The 16,534-nt window shown below is 38.4% G+C and overlaps 1 protein-coding gene across 1 annotated transcript; it reads left to right on the forward strand.

Annotated features, from left to right (window-relative positions):
* The first annotated feature begins 303 nt into the window (after positions 1-303).
* spred3 (sprouty related EVH1 domain containing 3) lies at positions 304-16,249 on the forward strand. Its single transcript, XM_053500770.1, has 6 exons — positions 304-429; positions 2,336-2,501; positions 2,654-2,822; positions 3,034-3,095; positions 13,660-13,824; positions 14,371-16,249. The coding sequence occupies exons 1-6, from the start codon at positions 419-421 to the stop codon at positions 15,352-15,354; spliced, it is 1,557 nt and encodes a 518-aa protein (XP_053356745.1). The 5' UTR covers positions 304-418; the 3' UTR covers positions 15,355-16,249.
* Positions 16,250-16,534: the final 285 nt, after the last annotated feature.

A 16,534-nucleotide genomic window follows, 5' to 3' on the forward strand; every position in this document is an offset into this window, starting at 1 on the left:
AAAAGGAAACACGGCAGGTAGCGTACAAGGAAAACAAGGAAAAGAAACAGGGAGGGAGTGACTGGGAGAGAGAGAGAGAGAGAGAGAGAAAGAGAGAGAGAGAGCTGTCGCTATAACCAAAGGAAAATGGCTGCTGCAACCTTCAGCCCTATCGTGATACACCAAAAAATACACAAAAAGATAAGACAATGAAAACAGCGAGTGCGTTTAGGACTGTGCGGTTATGTAGATGTATAGATATATGGATATACGTTAAGAGATTGGAAAGGGGTGCATGCGTGCGAGTGTGTGTATGAGAGAGAGCGAAAGAGCAAGAGAGAGTGAGAGTAAGCGTGCGTGTATGTTCTGTTGAGAAGGGGAATAAAAAAAGACAGGAGACCGGGGGCAGCCAGCTCGAAGCGGCAAGCAGCACCGAGTCATGGACGGCGAGTAAGTCCTTATATTTTATTTTAGCAAACATTACTGCATTGCTACAACACACAAGATGGACTGTGGAATATATATATATATATATATATATATATATATATATATATATATATATATATATATATGTGTGTGTGTGTGTGTGTGTGTGTTCCACCTTTAATACAAATGCGTTTATAGCTGCTATTTAAGATATTAAATAAATAAGATACATATATTATACGATGTGCCTTTAGCTATCAAGACCTAATGTACATTATTTTCTACGCGCATCTTTGTAAAGTAATATATGCAGGTAGATTACATAAATTTGCTGTACCATAGTGTCAAAATATTTTACTGGAAACGCCGTAGCAAAGACAAATAGATTGCCAGCAGTAGCCACATCTTCCTTCAAAATACGCAACTGCATGTTTCGTCCAGATATTTTTCTTTGCACAATTCATATAATAGTGAAATATGTCACGGAATGTGAAGATGTACTGAAAGAAATAAATCCAATATATGGCGTTTTTCTCTCTTTTTTTGACCTTTATCGCGTTGCGGATAGTACTCACTAATGTACCCTGACATAATGGGAGATGTGGACCTCCTTATGGTTTTTTATCAACGCGCCTCGAGTTTCATTATGGTTTTAAAGCCAAACTTTATGAATGAAATGCGATTTTCTCTCTCTCTCTCTCTCTCTCTCCTCTTCCTCAACCCCCTCCTCTTCTTCCTTTCCTCATGTCACCCCCTCCCCCCAACCCAGCGCTTGCTTCCTCCATTCCTTCTTGCACCCACTCATCTTTCTTTTATCCTAACAACTGCGTTTTGTGCACTCATATAGCATATTACCTTTTAATCCGCCACTTTTATTCTATTTCATTCATAAAACTGCTTGTGGCGATACGCGAGTGAGTGCGGATGTCAGCTGGCGAGAGGTGGCACAGAGGGAAGGACGTAATGGCTTAAAAAAAATAGCAGCACAGAATATCGAAGAATATTTCAATCTAATATGTGTGTACGATCCTTTGCGCGTATTATTGTAGACTGTGTGTTAAACTGGACATACTGATGTCGAAAAAGATCGCGGCAACATTGTGGCTGTGCTCACATACCACGGGCCTCGTCCAGCTAATGGGCGCGTTCATTGATATATCTCACTGGATTGATATATCTCACTTTTCTTTTTTCCTTTTCTTTAGGTTTATTGTTGCCATTAATTCATCTAACTCTTTTGAACGAAGCTGTTTCATATTAACACATTCACCTATTATACCTCGTCTCGGTTTACACCAAGCATCAGACAATATTAAGACAACGATCTGTATGAATATCTGTATGAGTTTCCTGTAATGAAAGAGAGAATACGTTTCCTTTTCCACGTGACCATTCACTAAAACTCGTGCTGTCCTCCTGTCATTGATATAATCGTGACTCACTGGTTTATTTCAACCCAAAGTTGATGGAGGAGTAGACATTAAAGGGAAACACTCATGTTTTATCACCATGATCATACAAATAATCTGTTTATCATAGTGCCTATGTCAAGTAGATGAATAAACAGGAATATTTTATTGAAGATATTCATAATTTCCATTATACTTGTCGTTGATCCAAAATGTCTGCTCTTTTACTGGCCCATCAGTAGAACTGTGTGTGTTTGTTTGCTTGTTATTTTGTTTGGGTATGCCCCTGTGTGTGTGTGTGTGTGTGTGTGTGTTTGTCCGTGTGTTTGTCCGTGTGTGTGTGTGTATGTGTGTGTGCATGTGCGTGTGTGTGCGTGCACGTATTAAGGTGGGTGGATAATGTTGGCTGTTTGTGTGTCATGCATTTATGTAGGTGTTTAAGTGTTTTTGTATGCAACTGCTTTTGATATCTGATGCTCTACTAGCCTGTGTCCTCACACCTCACACTTCCATTACAGAGTGCGTGTCCGAGCAGTGGTGATGACACGTGATGATTCTAGTGGCGGCTGGGTGCCCCTTGGAGGTGGAGGCCTTAGCCACGTTGTCATCTGTAAAGGGAGGAGTTCCGAAAGCCAAGGGCAGAAGGAGTATATCATACGTGGAGAGCGGCTGCGCGATCGAGCAGTGAGTGTGTGCGTGTGTGTTCATGCCCGTCTCCATCTCATTTCTTCACAGGACTCTAACTTATGCCCTCTTTGGGTCAGCGATTTATAGATGTGATATCAATGTGCCAATTTATTCACAAAACCCACACTGCTGATTCTCTTTTCATGTAGCCTGTGCTCGAATGTGCCATTCAAAAGGGTCTGATCTACAATAAGGTGAACCCCATCTTCCATCATTGGCGTGTAGAGGAGAGGAAGTTTGGCCTAACCTTCCAGAGTCCAGCTGATGCCATTTCATTTGAAAAAGGCCTTCAAATTGTGCTTGACAAACTGGAAAAAGGTATGCCAGCAACCTGGAGGCTTAAAACTTGATCTTGATAGGATACCGACAGCAAGTTTAGTTTCTTGTGGAATCTTATGGTCAGATTTCTTTAGTTTATTACTTGAAATAAGATATTACACTCTTCATGAGCACTGAATGTTTAATAATAATGTACACACATTTTTTCTAAAATCCAAATCTCCTTGTTTTTTAATAACTTGCCTTTAAGGCTTTGACTCCCCTTCTTCCTCCACACCAGAAGAAGGAGACACTGAAGATGATGGTCAAGAAGTAAGTCTAATTATCTATTATTAATTATCTATATTTTTATCATGATGCCTTATATTTCACCTACTGCACTAATAGTAAGACAGACAAACCTCAGTGATAACTATCGGTTTATTTAGTAAATTACATAAAACATTTAAGATTTTATTACAATAAATATACAGTGGATATACTATAAAAGTTCTACACATCCAAATTAAAATTGAAGCTTTGTGATGTTGAAAAAAATAAACAAGGAACATAGAAATCAATGACATTTAAGTAATGAAACAAAAATATAAGGAGTTATAAGGAGGTTTTAGGAGTTAATGTTAGTTAAGCACACCTTTTTGTAATTATCATTTGCCTGTGCTCAGAAATAATCATATTTAAATTCCTGTTAAAAAGCAATTATCATAAACCTGTTATCAATTAAGTGCTTCTAATTAACCCTAAATAAGGATAATCTGTTACTGTAAAATTTGCTTGACAAATCATGAACAAAATCCCTTTATTTAAAGGTATCAATCAGAAGAGGTGAACAAAATGATAAAAAGAAGAGATATACCATGAAACACTGTGTAGGCCCTGAGATGTATTATAGCCCCCTTCCCCACTAAATATCAAAATAAAAATGCATAATAGCTACTTTTATCTACCGCGCAGACTGTATAAGTTTATCTTAGGAGAAACATTGGTGACTTGTCTCTCTCTGAGCCAGAAAATAAACCATATTTATATCAACAGATGACCAAATCACTTAAGCCTACTTGAGCATAAACCCAGTCTAATCACTTTTAATAACAACCACACTCACAAGTGACTTAGAAAGTGAAAAAGTAGACTAGATGATTATTAAAACCAAAATGTGTGAAAGTTTAAGTCCACTCCATATTACCGAAAAAAAGAAAAAACCCTGCAGAAACACTAATAATAACAGCATAAAAACAACAAATCAAAGTAATGTCTTCTTCTTTGGTACGGAAATAGTCCCATGTACTTACATACACACCTTACACTCTCCAGCTGATCCAGGTAACATTCCTCCTGTATGCTTATCCTCTCCTGCCATTTCCTTTCCATAGTTAGTAGAACCAGACTTGGCTCTGAGGCCCCGCAGCCAGGGGTGACCCCACCTTCACCATCCCTGCCACCAATATTTTTTTACCCCTAGTCAACACGAGTTGTTGAGCTTGACACTCATTCCTTCTTATTAACACAGTTAAAGAATCATTAACATCTTTATCAACAGAATCTTTTTTCAATAATTTCTAATCATGAATGACTTTCGCCTTTTAACAGTTTTCTTTTATGAGCAGCACTCTCAATCTTCTTCTCAAACATCTTGTCTTACATTGTGACCTTGCTAGCCACAAGCTGCTCCTGTCTTGCATTTGAATACATCACATGGAAAAACTATTGGGCCTACAGCCCAAGTTGGCCTAAGTGATAAGTACCTCATAAAGTGGAGAAATTGCATCACATTACCAAGGGATTGGTATTACCAGACAAAAAACAGGACATATCCAAAATCCAAATGAAATCTAATCAGGTAGGCAACCAAGAACTATGGTAACATTAAAGAAGCTGCAAAAATATCTAACAAGTACTGGACACTCCTTTTATGAGATAGCAATTTCTTGCAGTCTGGCATTTCTGGCATTTGGGGGAGGGTCCAGATCTAAATCTATCAAAACCCTGTAAAATTACTTGAGGGTTGTGCACAGGATATACCAATTTCTCTTAGATCTATAAAATTTTTGAAAGAAAAAGTTGAAAAAATTGCCAAATGAAGATGTTAAGGGGTATTAAGGAGTATAAAATGTTTCCTATGATCCTGATGCCTTGATTTTTCTAACAAGGATGTTCAGACATTTTATATCCATTCTAAGTCTCCATACACTATATTGCCAAAAGTATTCAAACGTCAAAATCATTGAATTCAGTTGCTCCAATCACTTCTTTGGTTATAAGTGTATAAAATCATTGTTCTCAGGAGCTCAGTGAATTTCAGCGTGGTACTGTGATACCACGGCCACCTGTGCAATAAGTCCAGTTGAGAAATTTCCTTACTACTAAATATTACACAGTAAACTGTTAGTGGTATTATATCATAGTGAAAGTTATTTTATTTTATTTATTTATTTTTTTAGATTTTTTCCTGATTTTCTCCCTAATTTAGTCGTGTCCAATTCCTCCCCGTCACTAGGGGGCTCCCACATTTAGGCTATTACTACCACTCAGTCGGGAGGGCCGAAGACTATCACGTGTTTCCTCCGAACCATGTGACGCCAGCCGACCACATCTTTTCGAACTGCTTGCTCATGCATCGTTGGGGGCGGTGTAACACAGCGCTATCCACTCCTTCCGCTTGCGTGAGCTCACAGACACCCCTGATTGGCTGTAAAGCCGTGATAATGTGGGACCAGGAAATACCTCTTATTCCTCCACTCTGAGAGAGCTCGGCCAATAATATCATCTCTTTCCGGATGATAGGGTGAGCACTTTACCACTGCGCCACTCGGAGGCCTTATAGTGGAATTTATACAGAATGACAGCGACTCAGCCACAAAGTTGTACAGTAGGCCACATAAATCACATAGTGGGGTCAGCGAATGCTGAGGTCGCCAACTTTCTGCAGAGTCTACAGAATAGCAATAGCTACAGAACTCCAAACTTCATGTGGCCCTTAGATGAGCTCAAGTACAGTGCAGAAAGCTTCTCTTCCAATATCAGCATCTGACCTCACAAATGTGCTTCTAAAAGAATGGTCAAAAATTCCCATAAACACACTCCTAAACCTTGTGAAAAAGCCTTCCCAGAAAAATTGAAGCTGTTATAGCTGCAAAGAGTGAGCCAACATCATATCAAACCCTATGCATTAAGAATTAAATGTTACTCAATTTCATATGCATATGAAGGCAGATGGGAAGATACTTTTGGCAATATAGTGTATAATATAGTGGTAAGCACTGTAGCCCTGTTGTCCCTGTGGTTGGTTGGTATCCTCCAGTTAATCCGGTTTCTTTACACTGTCCAAAGATCTGGTACCGGTTGACTGGCATATCCAAATTGCCCACAGTGTTTGATAGGTTGTGTGAGCTTATGCCATGAGATGGATTAGGTTGTTTATTTAAATGGAGGCTTTGTTGGGAACCTCCAACAGATTATTACAACCTGGAAGAATAGCGCAGAGCCGTCAACTTTGTGGAAGAAATTTGGACGATTAAAATTTCATGACGCTGCAAAAAATCACATCTTAGCAAATTAAATACCCTTGAATTTTGCCATATCCATCTATAATTCCTTAAAAAATATTTTTTTACAAAAAATGTTCTATTGGCAGATAATTTTACTTCTTTCGATAAATAAATTGCTTAAACCAAGCAAAATTACAGTATCTGCCAGTAGTACACAACATTTTACCTGAAATTTGATAAAAATAAGCTTAATAATCCTATATTTGTTTTGTTGTAATCTTATATTAAGAAATTATACATAGGTTTAGCTACTGTAGATTCAAGAATATTTCACTTGCTAGAATTGCACTGCTAAAATTTACCTGCTTTTTTTGCACTAAAGATCAATTATCTTTTGTTTAATTTGCATTGTAAAAATCTATAGTATAAATCAAAGCAACTGTATGTTTAATAGTTACAAGTAAAAGCACACATAATGCAACAAGAACTTAGAACAGTTGTTTGTGAGGCTACTCAGGAAAAAAAACTTAGGAAGCATAAAGATTAGACTTTAGAGCAACGGGAAAGGTCATGTGATCTATGAGTCCAGATTTGCCCTAATAAAGTGATGTACCCACCATGAATAGTACCCACTCGCCAAGCCAGTGTTATGATCTGGGGTTGTTTAATTTGGTCAGGTCTAGGCTCTGCATCATTATTTGTCAATAAAATAAAGTCAGCTGAGTATCTAAATGTACTGAATAACCAGTTTATCACATCAATTGATGTTTTTTTGCTTCTCAGATAAAATGGGCAGGACTCTACACTGCAGATGAGTGGTTCTGGGACCATGCATAACCATTTTTCACACATATGCCACCACAAATTTGTTTTAATCAAAGCTAAAGATAGTTAAAACAAAATATTAATGTAAAACCTTTTTAGCCTTGGCGGTATATATTTTCCCCAACTTGTTGAGTTAATTCACTGTTCAGGTTTCTGTTTGAATACCCCTATTTCTATTTTAAATTTTAGGTCATGGGCAGTCATGGGAGGTGAAATACATGCTCAATTGGGTTGTGGTCTGACTTCAACCATCTAAAACCCTCTATTTTTTCCCCTTGATGAAGTCCATTGCTGCGTTCACATTGTGTTTTGGATAACTTTTTTCTGCATGATGGAAGTCTTCCAATTAGCTAAGATGTATTTCTTCATATATTAGCAGACAGAATGTTCAGGCTTTTAGCTAATTATTAAAGATTAGTGAGCCAGTTCCGGAATCAGCCATTTAAGCCCAGGCCATGACATGCACCTCACTGTGCTTGATCAAGGAGTTTGTATGTTTTGGATCATGATCAGATTCTTTCTTTCTCCACCCTTCCATCTTTTCGTGGAGGTTAATCTTGGTTCCAGAACTTTTATGGCTTAAGCCTGTATTTCTATTATCATTATTATTATTTTTTTATGAACATATGCAATCTTAACAGTGAAACTTAGGGCTACTAGATGTACCTTTGAGTCACATGTGCCAATGCTGTAAAGTTGTTTAACACATTTACATGTACTGTAAGTGACAAAATATAAAAGCTAAACAAAACAAAACAAAACGCACAAACAAAAACACCCGTGTACTAACAACCAGAAAACAAACAGGTCAGCCAAGAAAAATAAACAACAAGTTGAAAAAAGAATCGATGTGTGAACTGTAAATTCCCACTAAAAGAAGTCACTGACTACACTAACAACTTCACAACACAGGGGTGAAGGTAATCACAATCCCCTAATCAACAAAAATTTTAATCAGAAATTTAGAGGTTATACCACATACAAACCCAATATCAGCAGTTAAGATGGCCAAATTGAAATTAATTTGTAAAGAACTATAGAGATGAGCCATAAATGATCTGGAACTAAGATCTACAAAAGGACCTCTACAAAAATGACAGGAAGGCCAAAGAATGAACAAAGAAATAACCTGCTTATGATCCAAAATGGCGAGCATTGTCCAAGCACAGTGGAGATAGTGTCATGGCTTGGGCTTATACAGTGCTGTGAAAATGTATTTGCTCCTTCCCGATTTTACATTTTACACAACATACAGTGCCTTTCAGAAGTATACCCTTGAACTTTTCCACAGTTTGTCATGTTACAACCTCAAATTTTTATTGGGATTTTATGCGATATACCAACACATAAGGTGTTTATGTGGCATATAATTGTGAAGTGGAATGAAAATTATAAATGTTTTTTTTTTTTTATTTATGAATAAATATCTGAAAAGTGTGGCATGCTTTTGGATTTAACGCCCTGAGTCAATACCATGTAGAACCACCTTTTGCTGATGGTTCTGCAAGATATTGACTTAGGGGGCTAAATTAAAACAAGTCTTTTGGGATATGTCTCTACCAGCTTTGCACATTTAGAGAGTAAAATCTTTGCCCATTCTTTTTTGCGAAATAGCTTATGCTTAGTCAGACTGGATGGAGAGCGTCTGTGATCAGCAATTTCCAAGTCTGGCCACAGATTCTTGGATTTAGGTCTGGATTTTGACTGTGCTATTATGAATATGCTTTGATTTAAACCATTCAAATGCAGCTTTTGCTGAATGTTTTGGGTCGTTGTCTTGCTGGAAGGTGAACTTCTGGCCCAGGCTGTCCTCTGCAGACACTAACTGGTTTTCTTCTTAGATTGCCCTGTATTTTGCTTTTCCATCTTCCCGTGTCCCTGCTAAAGAAAAGGATCCCCACAACATGATGATGCCACCACCATGTTTCACAGTGGGGATAGAGTGCTCAGGGTGATGTGCAGTGTTAGTTTTCTGCCACACATTTGCATTCAGGCCACAGAAATTCCATTTTGGCCTGACCAAAGAGAGCACCTTCTTCCACAGGTTTGCTGTGTCCCTGTGAGTCACATGTTTACATTTACATTTACATTTAGGCATTTGGCAGACACTCTTATTCAGAGCGACTTACATTTTTATTTCATCACATGTTCACAGGTGCCTTTCGCAAACTGCAAACGGAACTTCTTATAGCTTTCTTTTAACAATGGCTTTCTTCATGCCACTCTTTCATAGGTCAGTGCATGACTAATACGTAGATGTCCTGTGGACAGATTCTCCTACCTGAGCTGTGGACCTCTGCAGCTCCACAAGAGTTAGCACGGGCCTCTTGGCTGCTTCTCTGATTAATGCCCAGCCTGTTAGTTTAGATGGACGTGATGTCTTGGTAGGTTTGCAGTTGTGCCATACTTATGACCTAACCCTTCTTTAAACTTCTCAAAACTTTATCCTGGACCTGTCTGGTGTGTTCCCTGGGCTTGATGCTGTTTATTAACTAATGTTCTCTAACAAACCTCTGAGGGCTTCACAAAACACTTGTATTTATACTGAGATTAAATAATACACAGGTGGACTCTATTTACTAATTAGATGACTTCTAAAAGCAATTGGTTCCACAGGAACCAAGTTAGTGATAAAAGAGGGGTTAAATATAAATACACACCACACCTTCAGATTTTTATTTGTAAAAAAAAATGTTGAAAAGCATTTATAATTTTTCTTCCACTTCACAATTATGTGCCTATTGGTCTATTACATAAAATCTCAATAAAATACATTGTTGTTTGTGGTTGTAAACTTTCGTGATACGTGGCAACCTGGCATCTCATTTGGATTTAAGTCTGGATTTAACTATGCCACACCAATCTTAATTTTGTGGGGGTTTTCGAGATCCACTTGCTGGTGGTTGGAGGCAACTCTCGGAAAGGGTTACCACTGTTTCAAATTTTTGTGTGGCTTTTATTTTTAATTGTAAAATTTTTAGTGTTTACTTTGTCAGACAGGCTCTATTTAAGTGATTTCTTGATTTAACATGTCTGGCAGTAATCAGGCCTGGGTGTGGCAAGTGAAATTTAACTCAGCTTTTTAAAAATCACAGTTTTTTAATACTTTTCACATAGGGCCAGGTTGGTTTCAACAGCTTTTTTTCCCCCTTAATAAACGTAATCGCCGTTTTAAAAGAATGCATTTTGTATTTATTTAGGTTAACTTTGTGAAATATTCAAATTTGTTTGATGAATTATTTAAGTTCACCTCAAGGTCTGTGTGCATGGAATTTGCATGTTCTCCCTGTGTTTGGTGGGAACTCTGAACTCACTTGATTTGAAATTCTGATTTATTATCTCATATTCACCTTTTATATACATTTCAAACCCAAATAGCTTGAATGATTGCCTTTGCCATGCCAATAATTCAATAGATGATATTAAATATATGAATTTGGCCCTACTTTGCTGCTATAACTGCATTTCCACTAGATTTTAGGATGTTCCTGTTTCTCCTCATTTAGCCACAATAGCATTAGTAAAAACCTGATGTTGGACAAGGAGGTCTGGTGTGCATTTGGCTACACGTCATCCCAAAAGTGTTCAGAATGGTTGTGTGTCATACTGGAACATGTTTATGGTAGGCCCCATAGTTCAAAGAAGGGAAATCCTAATGCTTCAACATACAAAGACTTTATAAGTAATTTTGTGCTTCATTCGCTTTGTCAATAGTTTGGGGCTCCCTCATGAGGGTGTAATGGTAGGGTGCCCACATACTTTTAGCCACATAGCATATAAATATACATTTACTGACTACTTTATTAACAACACCTGTACACCTTTAAATTCATGCGATTTTTTACAAAATTCAGACAAAGAGCTACTAATATTCACATCCAAATGCTGTTACTTTAACCCTTACCTTTATTTGATCTGCCTATGTGGTACCAACATCCATAATTATACATGAATGTTGGTACCACATAGACAGGTAAGAGTATTTCGGAAACTACTGAGCTCATTTGATTTTTACACACAATAGTTTCCAGTGCAGAAAAAAAAACACTGAGTGAGCAACAGTTCTGTGGGTGAAAATTCACTGGTTGAGCAGTCAAAGGGGAACAAATGGATTGTTTGAGCCACCTTAAGGGATATTGTAACTTATATTGTCACTCATACAACTGTTTACAGTAGTGAGTAAAAATTAAACTTTGAAATTTACAGTAAGTTAAGAACTTATACATTGGTTTGAGTCTAAGAACTAAGAAATAGGAACAGGAATCTGAGACTATCATGCACACAGGCTCATCAAAACTGGACAGAAAAAAATTTAGGAACGTCACCTCAATGAAACGTTCAGTTTTAGTGAGTCTGTGCTCATGATGGTATTAAATTCTCATTCCTAAACGTAAAGTGGTCTTCTGCTGTTGTAGCCCATAAACCTAATGTGATGCTTTTTCTGCTCACCACAGTTGTAAAGAGTGCTTATTTGAGTTACTACAGACTTTTAACTTTCAGCAGAAACAAATCTGATTATTCTCTCCTGATGTTTCTAATGGGCATGTATTTAGCCTTTATCAATATACATTATCACAGCAGCTACACACATTATACCCACATATTACATATACCACGATTAGCCATGACGTTAACACCACAAAACATTAATATTGATTATCTGTTTTTATTTCTGTATTATACAGCATTAAACTGGCGACAGGATCATGGGCACCTAAGGCTCATTTATGCCTGTGGGGACCAAAGGCTACCCTGTCTCGTCCGATCCCACAGAAAAGCCAATGCAGCATAAATCGTGGAAAAAAGGCAATGCTGACCTCAATAGAAAGACACCAAAACAGCCAGCGCACCACAGCCGGCCAGTTAATTTTTTTTCATAATTTATTTTAAAAAGTGAAACTGTTGTATATTTTCTATACATTACATGTAAGGTAAAATATACATTTTCATGATTATGGCTTACAGCTTAAAAAATAAAATGTCCATTAACTTAAAAGATTAGAATACTTTCTAATATAATAAATGAATAAATAAATAAGGCAGCAAAGGTCAGCAAATCGGTTAGTTGTAGTTTTGGAACAGTGTACAGGTGCTAAGTTCTGCTGGAAAAAGAAATTGGCATCTCCATAAAATTTGTCAGTAGACAGTCATAAAGTATAAATATAAATTTCTTCTTTTTTTCGCCAAAGTCTTCTAGTAGATGGCAACTTTCACTTTCAGTTCGGTGAGGCTCCACGCTTCCTCCAGACTGTGAGGACTTTGGTTTAGGTTTAGTTATTTCTAAATGCAAAATTTAAATTCATGTGAAAAAAGGACCTGGGCCAATAAGCAATGATTCAGTTTGGCAATATATTTCTGACGTTGTCTTTGGTTCAAGAGTGGCTTGACAAGAAATGCAACACTTGTAGCACAACTCCTGAAGACGTCTGTGCATGGTGGCTCTTGATGCGGACTCACTTCGCTCCTTCGGAGCCACTTCCAAGGTCTTGGTCAACTTTGCTTCTTAAGGCTGCAGTCATCCCTGTTGCTTATGAACCATAACCTGCGACACACTCCTTTCCAGTAAACTCTTCATGAATAGCTCCAATACAGCACCTTCTGTGGAACACACTCCTTGTGGAGAATGATGATGAAGGTCTTCTGAACAATGGTCAAGTCAGCAGTCTTCCCTGTGCTTGTACTGAACTAAACTGAGAGAGACATACACCGTATTTATACTGCTGAACTAAAATTTGAAATGTAATATTCTAATATTTTGAGATGACAGATTATGGCTGTAAGCCATAATCATCAAAATTTATAAAACATTTAAAAAAGAAATATTTCACTTTTTGTGTAATGAATCTAGAATATACTACAGTACACTAGCTCTTCTATTGGTTCAGACTACACAGACCAGGGTTCACTCCACACATGCATCAGTGAGCCTTGGCCGCTCATGACCCTGCCGGTTCACCAGTTTTCTTTCCTTGGACCACTTCTGATTGGTCCTGATTACTTTATAAGTGTCTTCCCAAAACTGCTGCTAAAAGAATTGGAAAACACAATTGTTCGAAATCTAATGGTCCAGACTGAGCTCGATATAGGCATAGTTTACTAAGGTCGGGAAAATTTTAAGTGGCCTCCACAAACCCCTTATCTTAACCCAAATAAATACCTTTGGGATGAAGAACTGAAAAACTAACTTTAAACACATTCTCCTGGTTATAAATTTAATCAGCAAGACGCAACAACTAATATTATTGTCCTTAATTTTGGAATTGGATGTTCAATACACACATATGTATGTATAAACTGAATTAAATAATATGTGAAAAAAATGAAACAATAATTTTAGCTTTTTAATTTAAATATATTTGGCAGTATTTGAATTTACAATTTAGCTGTCAGTGAGCATTAGCTTACTGTTCATATAAAGTAATTTTAGACCCCACAGTGGTCAACCTATCATACATTGATATAGAGAGAAGCTGCAGGCCAATTAACATCTGTCTCTGGGCCAGACTTTGGACACACTTGCACTAGCAGTTCCTGCATGTTTGATAACTTGCAGTCTGTATCAGTCTCACACAGGCAGTGAGTCGTCCTCCAACAGCAGGAAGGAGATGTTGCCCAAGCCCATCACCATAGTGACTAGCGAGTCCTCCTCCACTTGCTTTGTCCTCTCTGCAGCAGAAGAGTTTGGTTATGGAGAAGGCCATGCCATCACTACTCAGACCCCTGCCCAGGTATTTTAATAATTTTTTCTGCTTCTTACAGCATTTAGAGTAAATATGCAGGGTAAGTTTATATGGACCAAAGCTTATATAATATAAAATTGTTTAGAAAAATGTACATTCATGTCCAAAAAATTTAAAACAAAGATTATTTTTTTGGACCAGCATCTTTACACCAGGACCTTGAATTTGAAATAACATTCAAGATGTGTATAATTTTCATTCAAGCTTTTAAGGCAATCCTTCTGCCTGTCTGTATGAAAATGGTTAAGTCCTGGAATGGTTAAGACCACACTTTAATCACCCTTGAATTAAAGCTGAAAGTCTTGACTTCTGTCACAGCTTTAAATTAAATGTGGTGTACAAAGGTCAAACGGCAAAAATAATAACTTTGCTCCAAAATTTATGGACCTGACTGTATATAAGGAAGAAATGGTTAAAATATTCAATATTTCTTTCATTGGTAAAGTTCCAGACAACTTTAGCCACAACTTTAGGATATTTATGTCCTAATTTATAATTATCTGTTTCCTTCAACCATCATTTGTATTTCTTTAGGTCCACAGGCGGTCCTGCCAGCACCAGCTTTCTCAAGTACCTGCTGTGTTGAACCCTCCAGCCCCTCCTCCTCCTCCTCCTGCTCCCCCTACCCCCCCTCTGGCACCCCCAGCCTCCTCACCCTTGTCCCCACTCTCGCCTACCATGTCCTTGCTGGAAGAAGGTGACCTACGCAGTATTGATCCATGCAAGGATTTATGGGGCTCACGGGGTTATGAGGACTACCGACGTGCTGGGGCCACACGGACCAAAGTTGGAGGTCTGACAGGAGGTGTTATGGTAGGAAGTGGACCAGACAAGACAGAGCTGTGTGTGGTGCATTTTGAGAAAGAACTGGCAGGTGTAGGCACTACAGGCTGTGAGGTCACTGTTATGCTGGACACCAAAGGCTCTCGGCGACACTCCTCCTCACCCACCTGTATGCCTAATGCCATGCCTGGAGCATCTCCTGCAAGCGGCTCCCCACAGGAGATGGGGAAAATTTCACCTTCTCCATGCTGCATTCATACTTCACTTGCCACACCCCGTTCTCGGACTCGCAAGAGAGGGGGCAGTGGGACCAGTGGGGGTGGAGATGCCATCTCACCTGATGATGACAGCCCGTGTCCACAAGGCTCGTCCTCCTGCTCATCACGCTGTGTGTACTGTCGCTCGGTGTTTAGTGCCTCAGAGAATGGACGTGGCCGCTGCCGGGATGCTCCGGATCCAGCTCTACACTGCCTACGCCAGTGGACGTGTGTATGGTGTGCTGAAAGCCTGCTCTACCACTGCATGTCAGACTCTGAAGGCGAGTTCTGGGAGCCATGTTCATGTGAAGACTCGCTGGGCCGTAGGCCACACCCACTTTGCTGTGCTGGCTGGATGGCACTGCTGGCACTTTCACTGTTTGTGCCCTGCATGTGCTGCTACCTGCCCCTGCGAGCATGTCTGCGCTGTGGAGAGAGATGTGGCTGCTGTGGTGGAAAGCACAAGGCTGTGCGGTGAGGTCTGGCTTTGGGAGGATCTGAGGCCAGGAAAAGGCTGAGAGGAAAGGAGGAACACTCTTTTTCTTTTAAGGAATAGATTAAATATTCTTTAATGGATTTAAGCTAGATCTCTTAAACTATCATTAAAAAGTCCCTTTTCCCATAATCCTTTGCTGCATTCCATCTGTACTCTGCCAGAACCCTTAATGGTGGTGCCAACACATAATGCACTGGCAGCTTTGCATTGTGACCTTCAGAGAGACTCAAAGATGCAGAAAGATGGCTCTCATCGCCAGCCTCTCTCATCTCCGTCTGACTGTTGTGAAGGCTCACAGAACGTGGATGGTGAAAACAACAACGTATAAAGCTAGGTTAGAATTTTTTTTGTTGTTGTTTTTAGGAGGACAATACACGGCAAAATTACAAAATGTATAATATATGTTAATTTCCTTGACATTGAGAGGTTTTTGTTTAATTTATTATTTTACATGCTCCCCTTTTACTGAGTTTAGCCTCAATGTTCCACACAGATTAGAGGGAGAGAAAAAATATACAGAAAGAAAAAGTAGACGATATTACAGACACATTGACATACAGAAGCACATTGAGTCGTCAGTGTGTCTTTGGAGCAGTTTCAGGAGACGACAAGTAAGAGAACACTGTTCAAGAAGAATTACGATTTGATGTAGGAATGATTATTTTATGTTTTGACAAAGAGTAAAAGAGTGCTTATGGGTAGGATCACCAAAATTACAATGAACAAACATGCGCACTCTTCAGAAAAGAAAGTTATTTTGTATTTTTTATGGTCAAAAAACAAACCTGTTCTGAAACTGCAAAAGATAATAACATACCAAAATTACAGAAATTGGCTTTGATGTTCAATGTAAAATGCAACAATGAAAAAAATACAGTGGGGAAAATAAATATTTGACACATCAGCATTTTTATCAGTAAGGGGATTTCTAAGTGGGCTATTGACAGAAAATTTCCACCAGATGTAGCCATCAAGCCAAATATTGATCTCATACAAAAAAATCAGAACATTTAAATATACAAGTTGAGTCATAATAAATAAAGTGAAATGACACAGGGAATAAGTATTAAACACACTTTATTTAATATTTTGTAGAAAAGCCTATGTTGGTGATTACAGCTTCTAGACGCCTCTTGTATGGAGAAACCAGTCGTCTGCATTG

This window comes from Clarias gariepinus, chromosome 7 (genome assembly GCF_024256425.1).
Source record: "Clarias gariepinus isolate MV-2021 ecotype Netherlands chromosome 7, CGAR_prim_01v2, whole genome shotgun sequence".
NCBI classification, from domain to species: Eukaryota; Metazoa; Chordata; class Actinopteri; order Siluriformes; family Clariidae; genus Clarias; species Clarias gariepinus.

What these genes read in the sequence shown, in the direction of transcription:
- spred3 (XM_053500770.1), top strand. An exon ending in AGCGGCTGCGCGATCGAGCA is followed by an intron (nt 2,502 to 2,653) that starts GTGAGTGTGTGC and finishes CTTTTCATGTAG; the next exon opens with CCTGTGCTCGAATGTGCCAT. An exon ending in GCTTGACAAACTGGAAAAAG is followed by an intron (nt 2,823 to 3,033) that starts GTATGCCAGCAA and finishes CTTGCCTTTAAG; the next exon opens with GCTTTGACTCCCCTTCTTCC.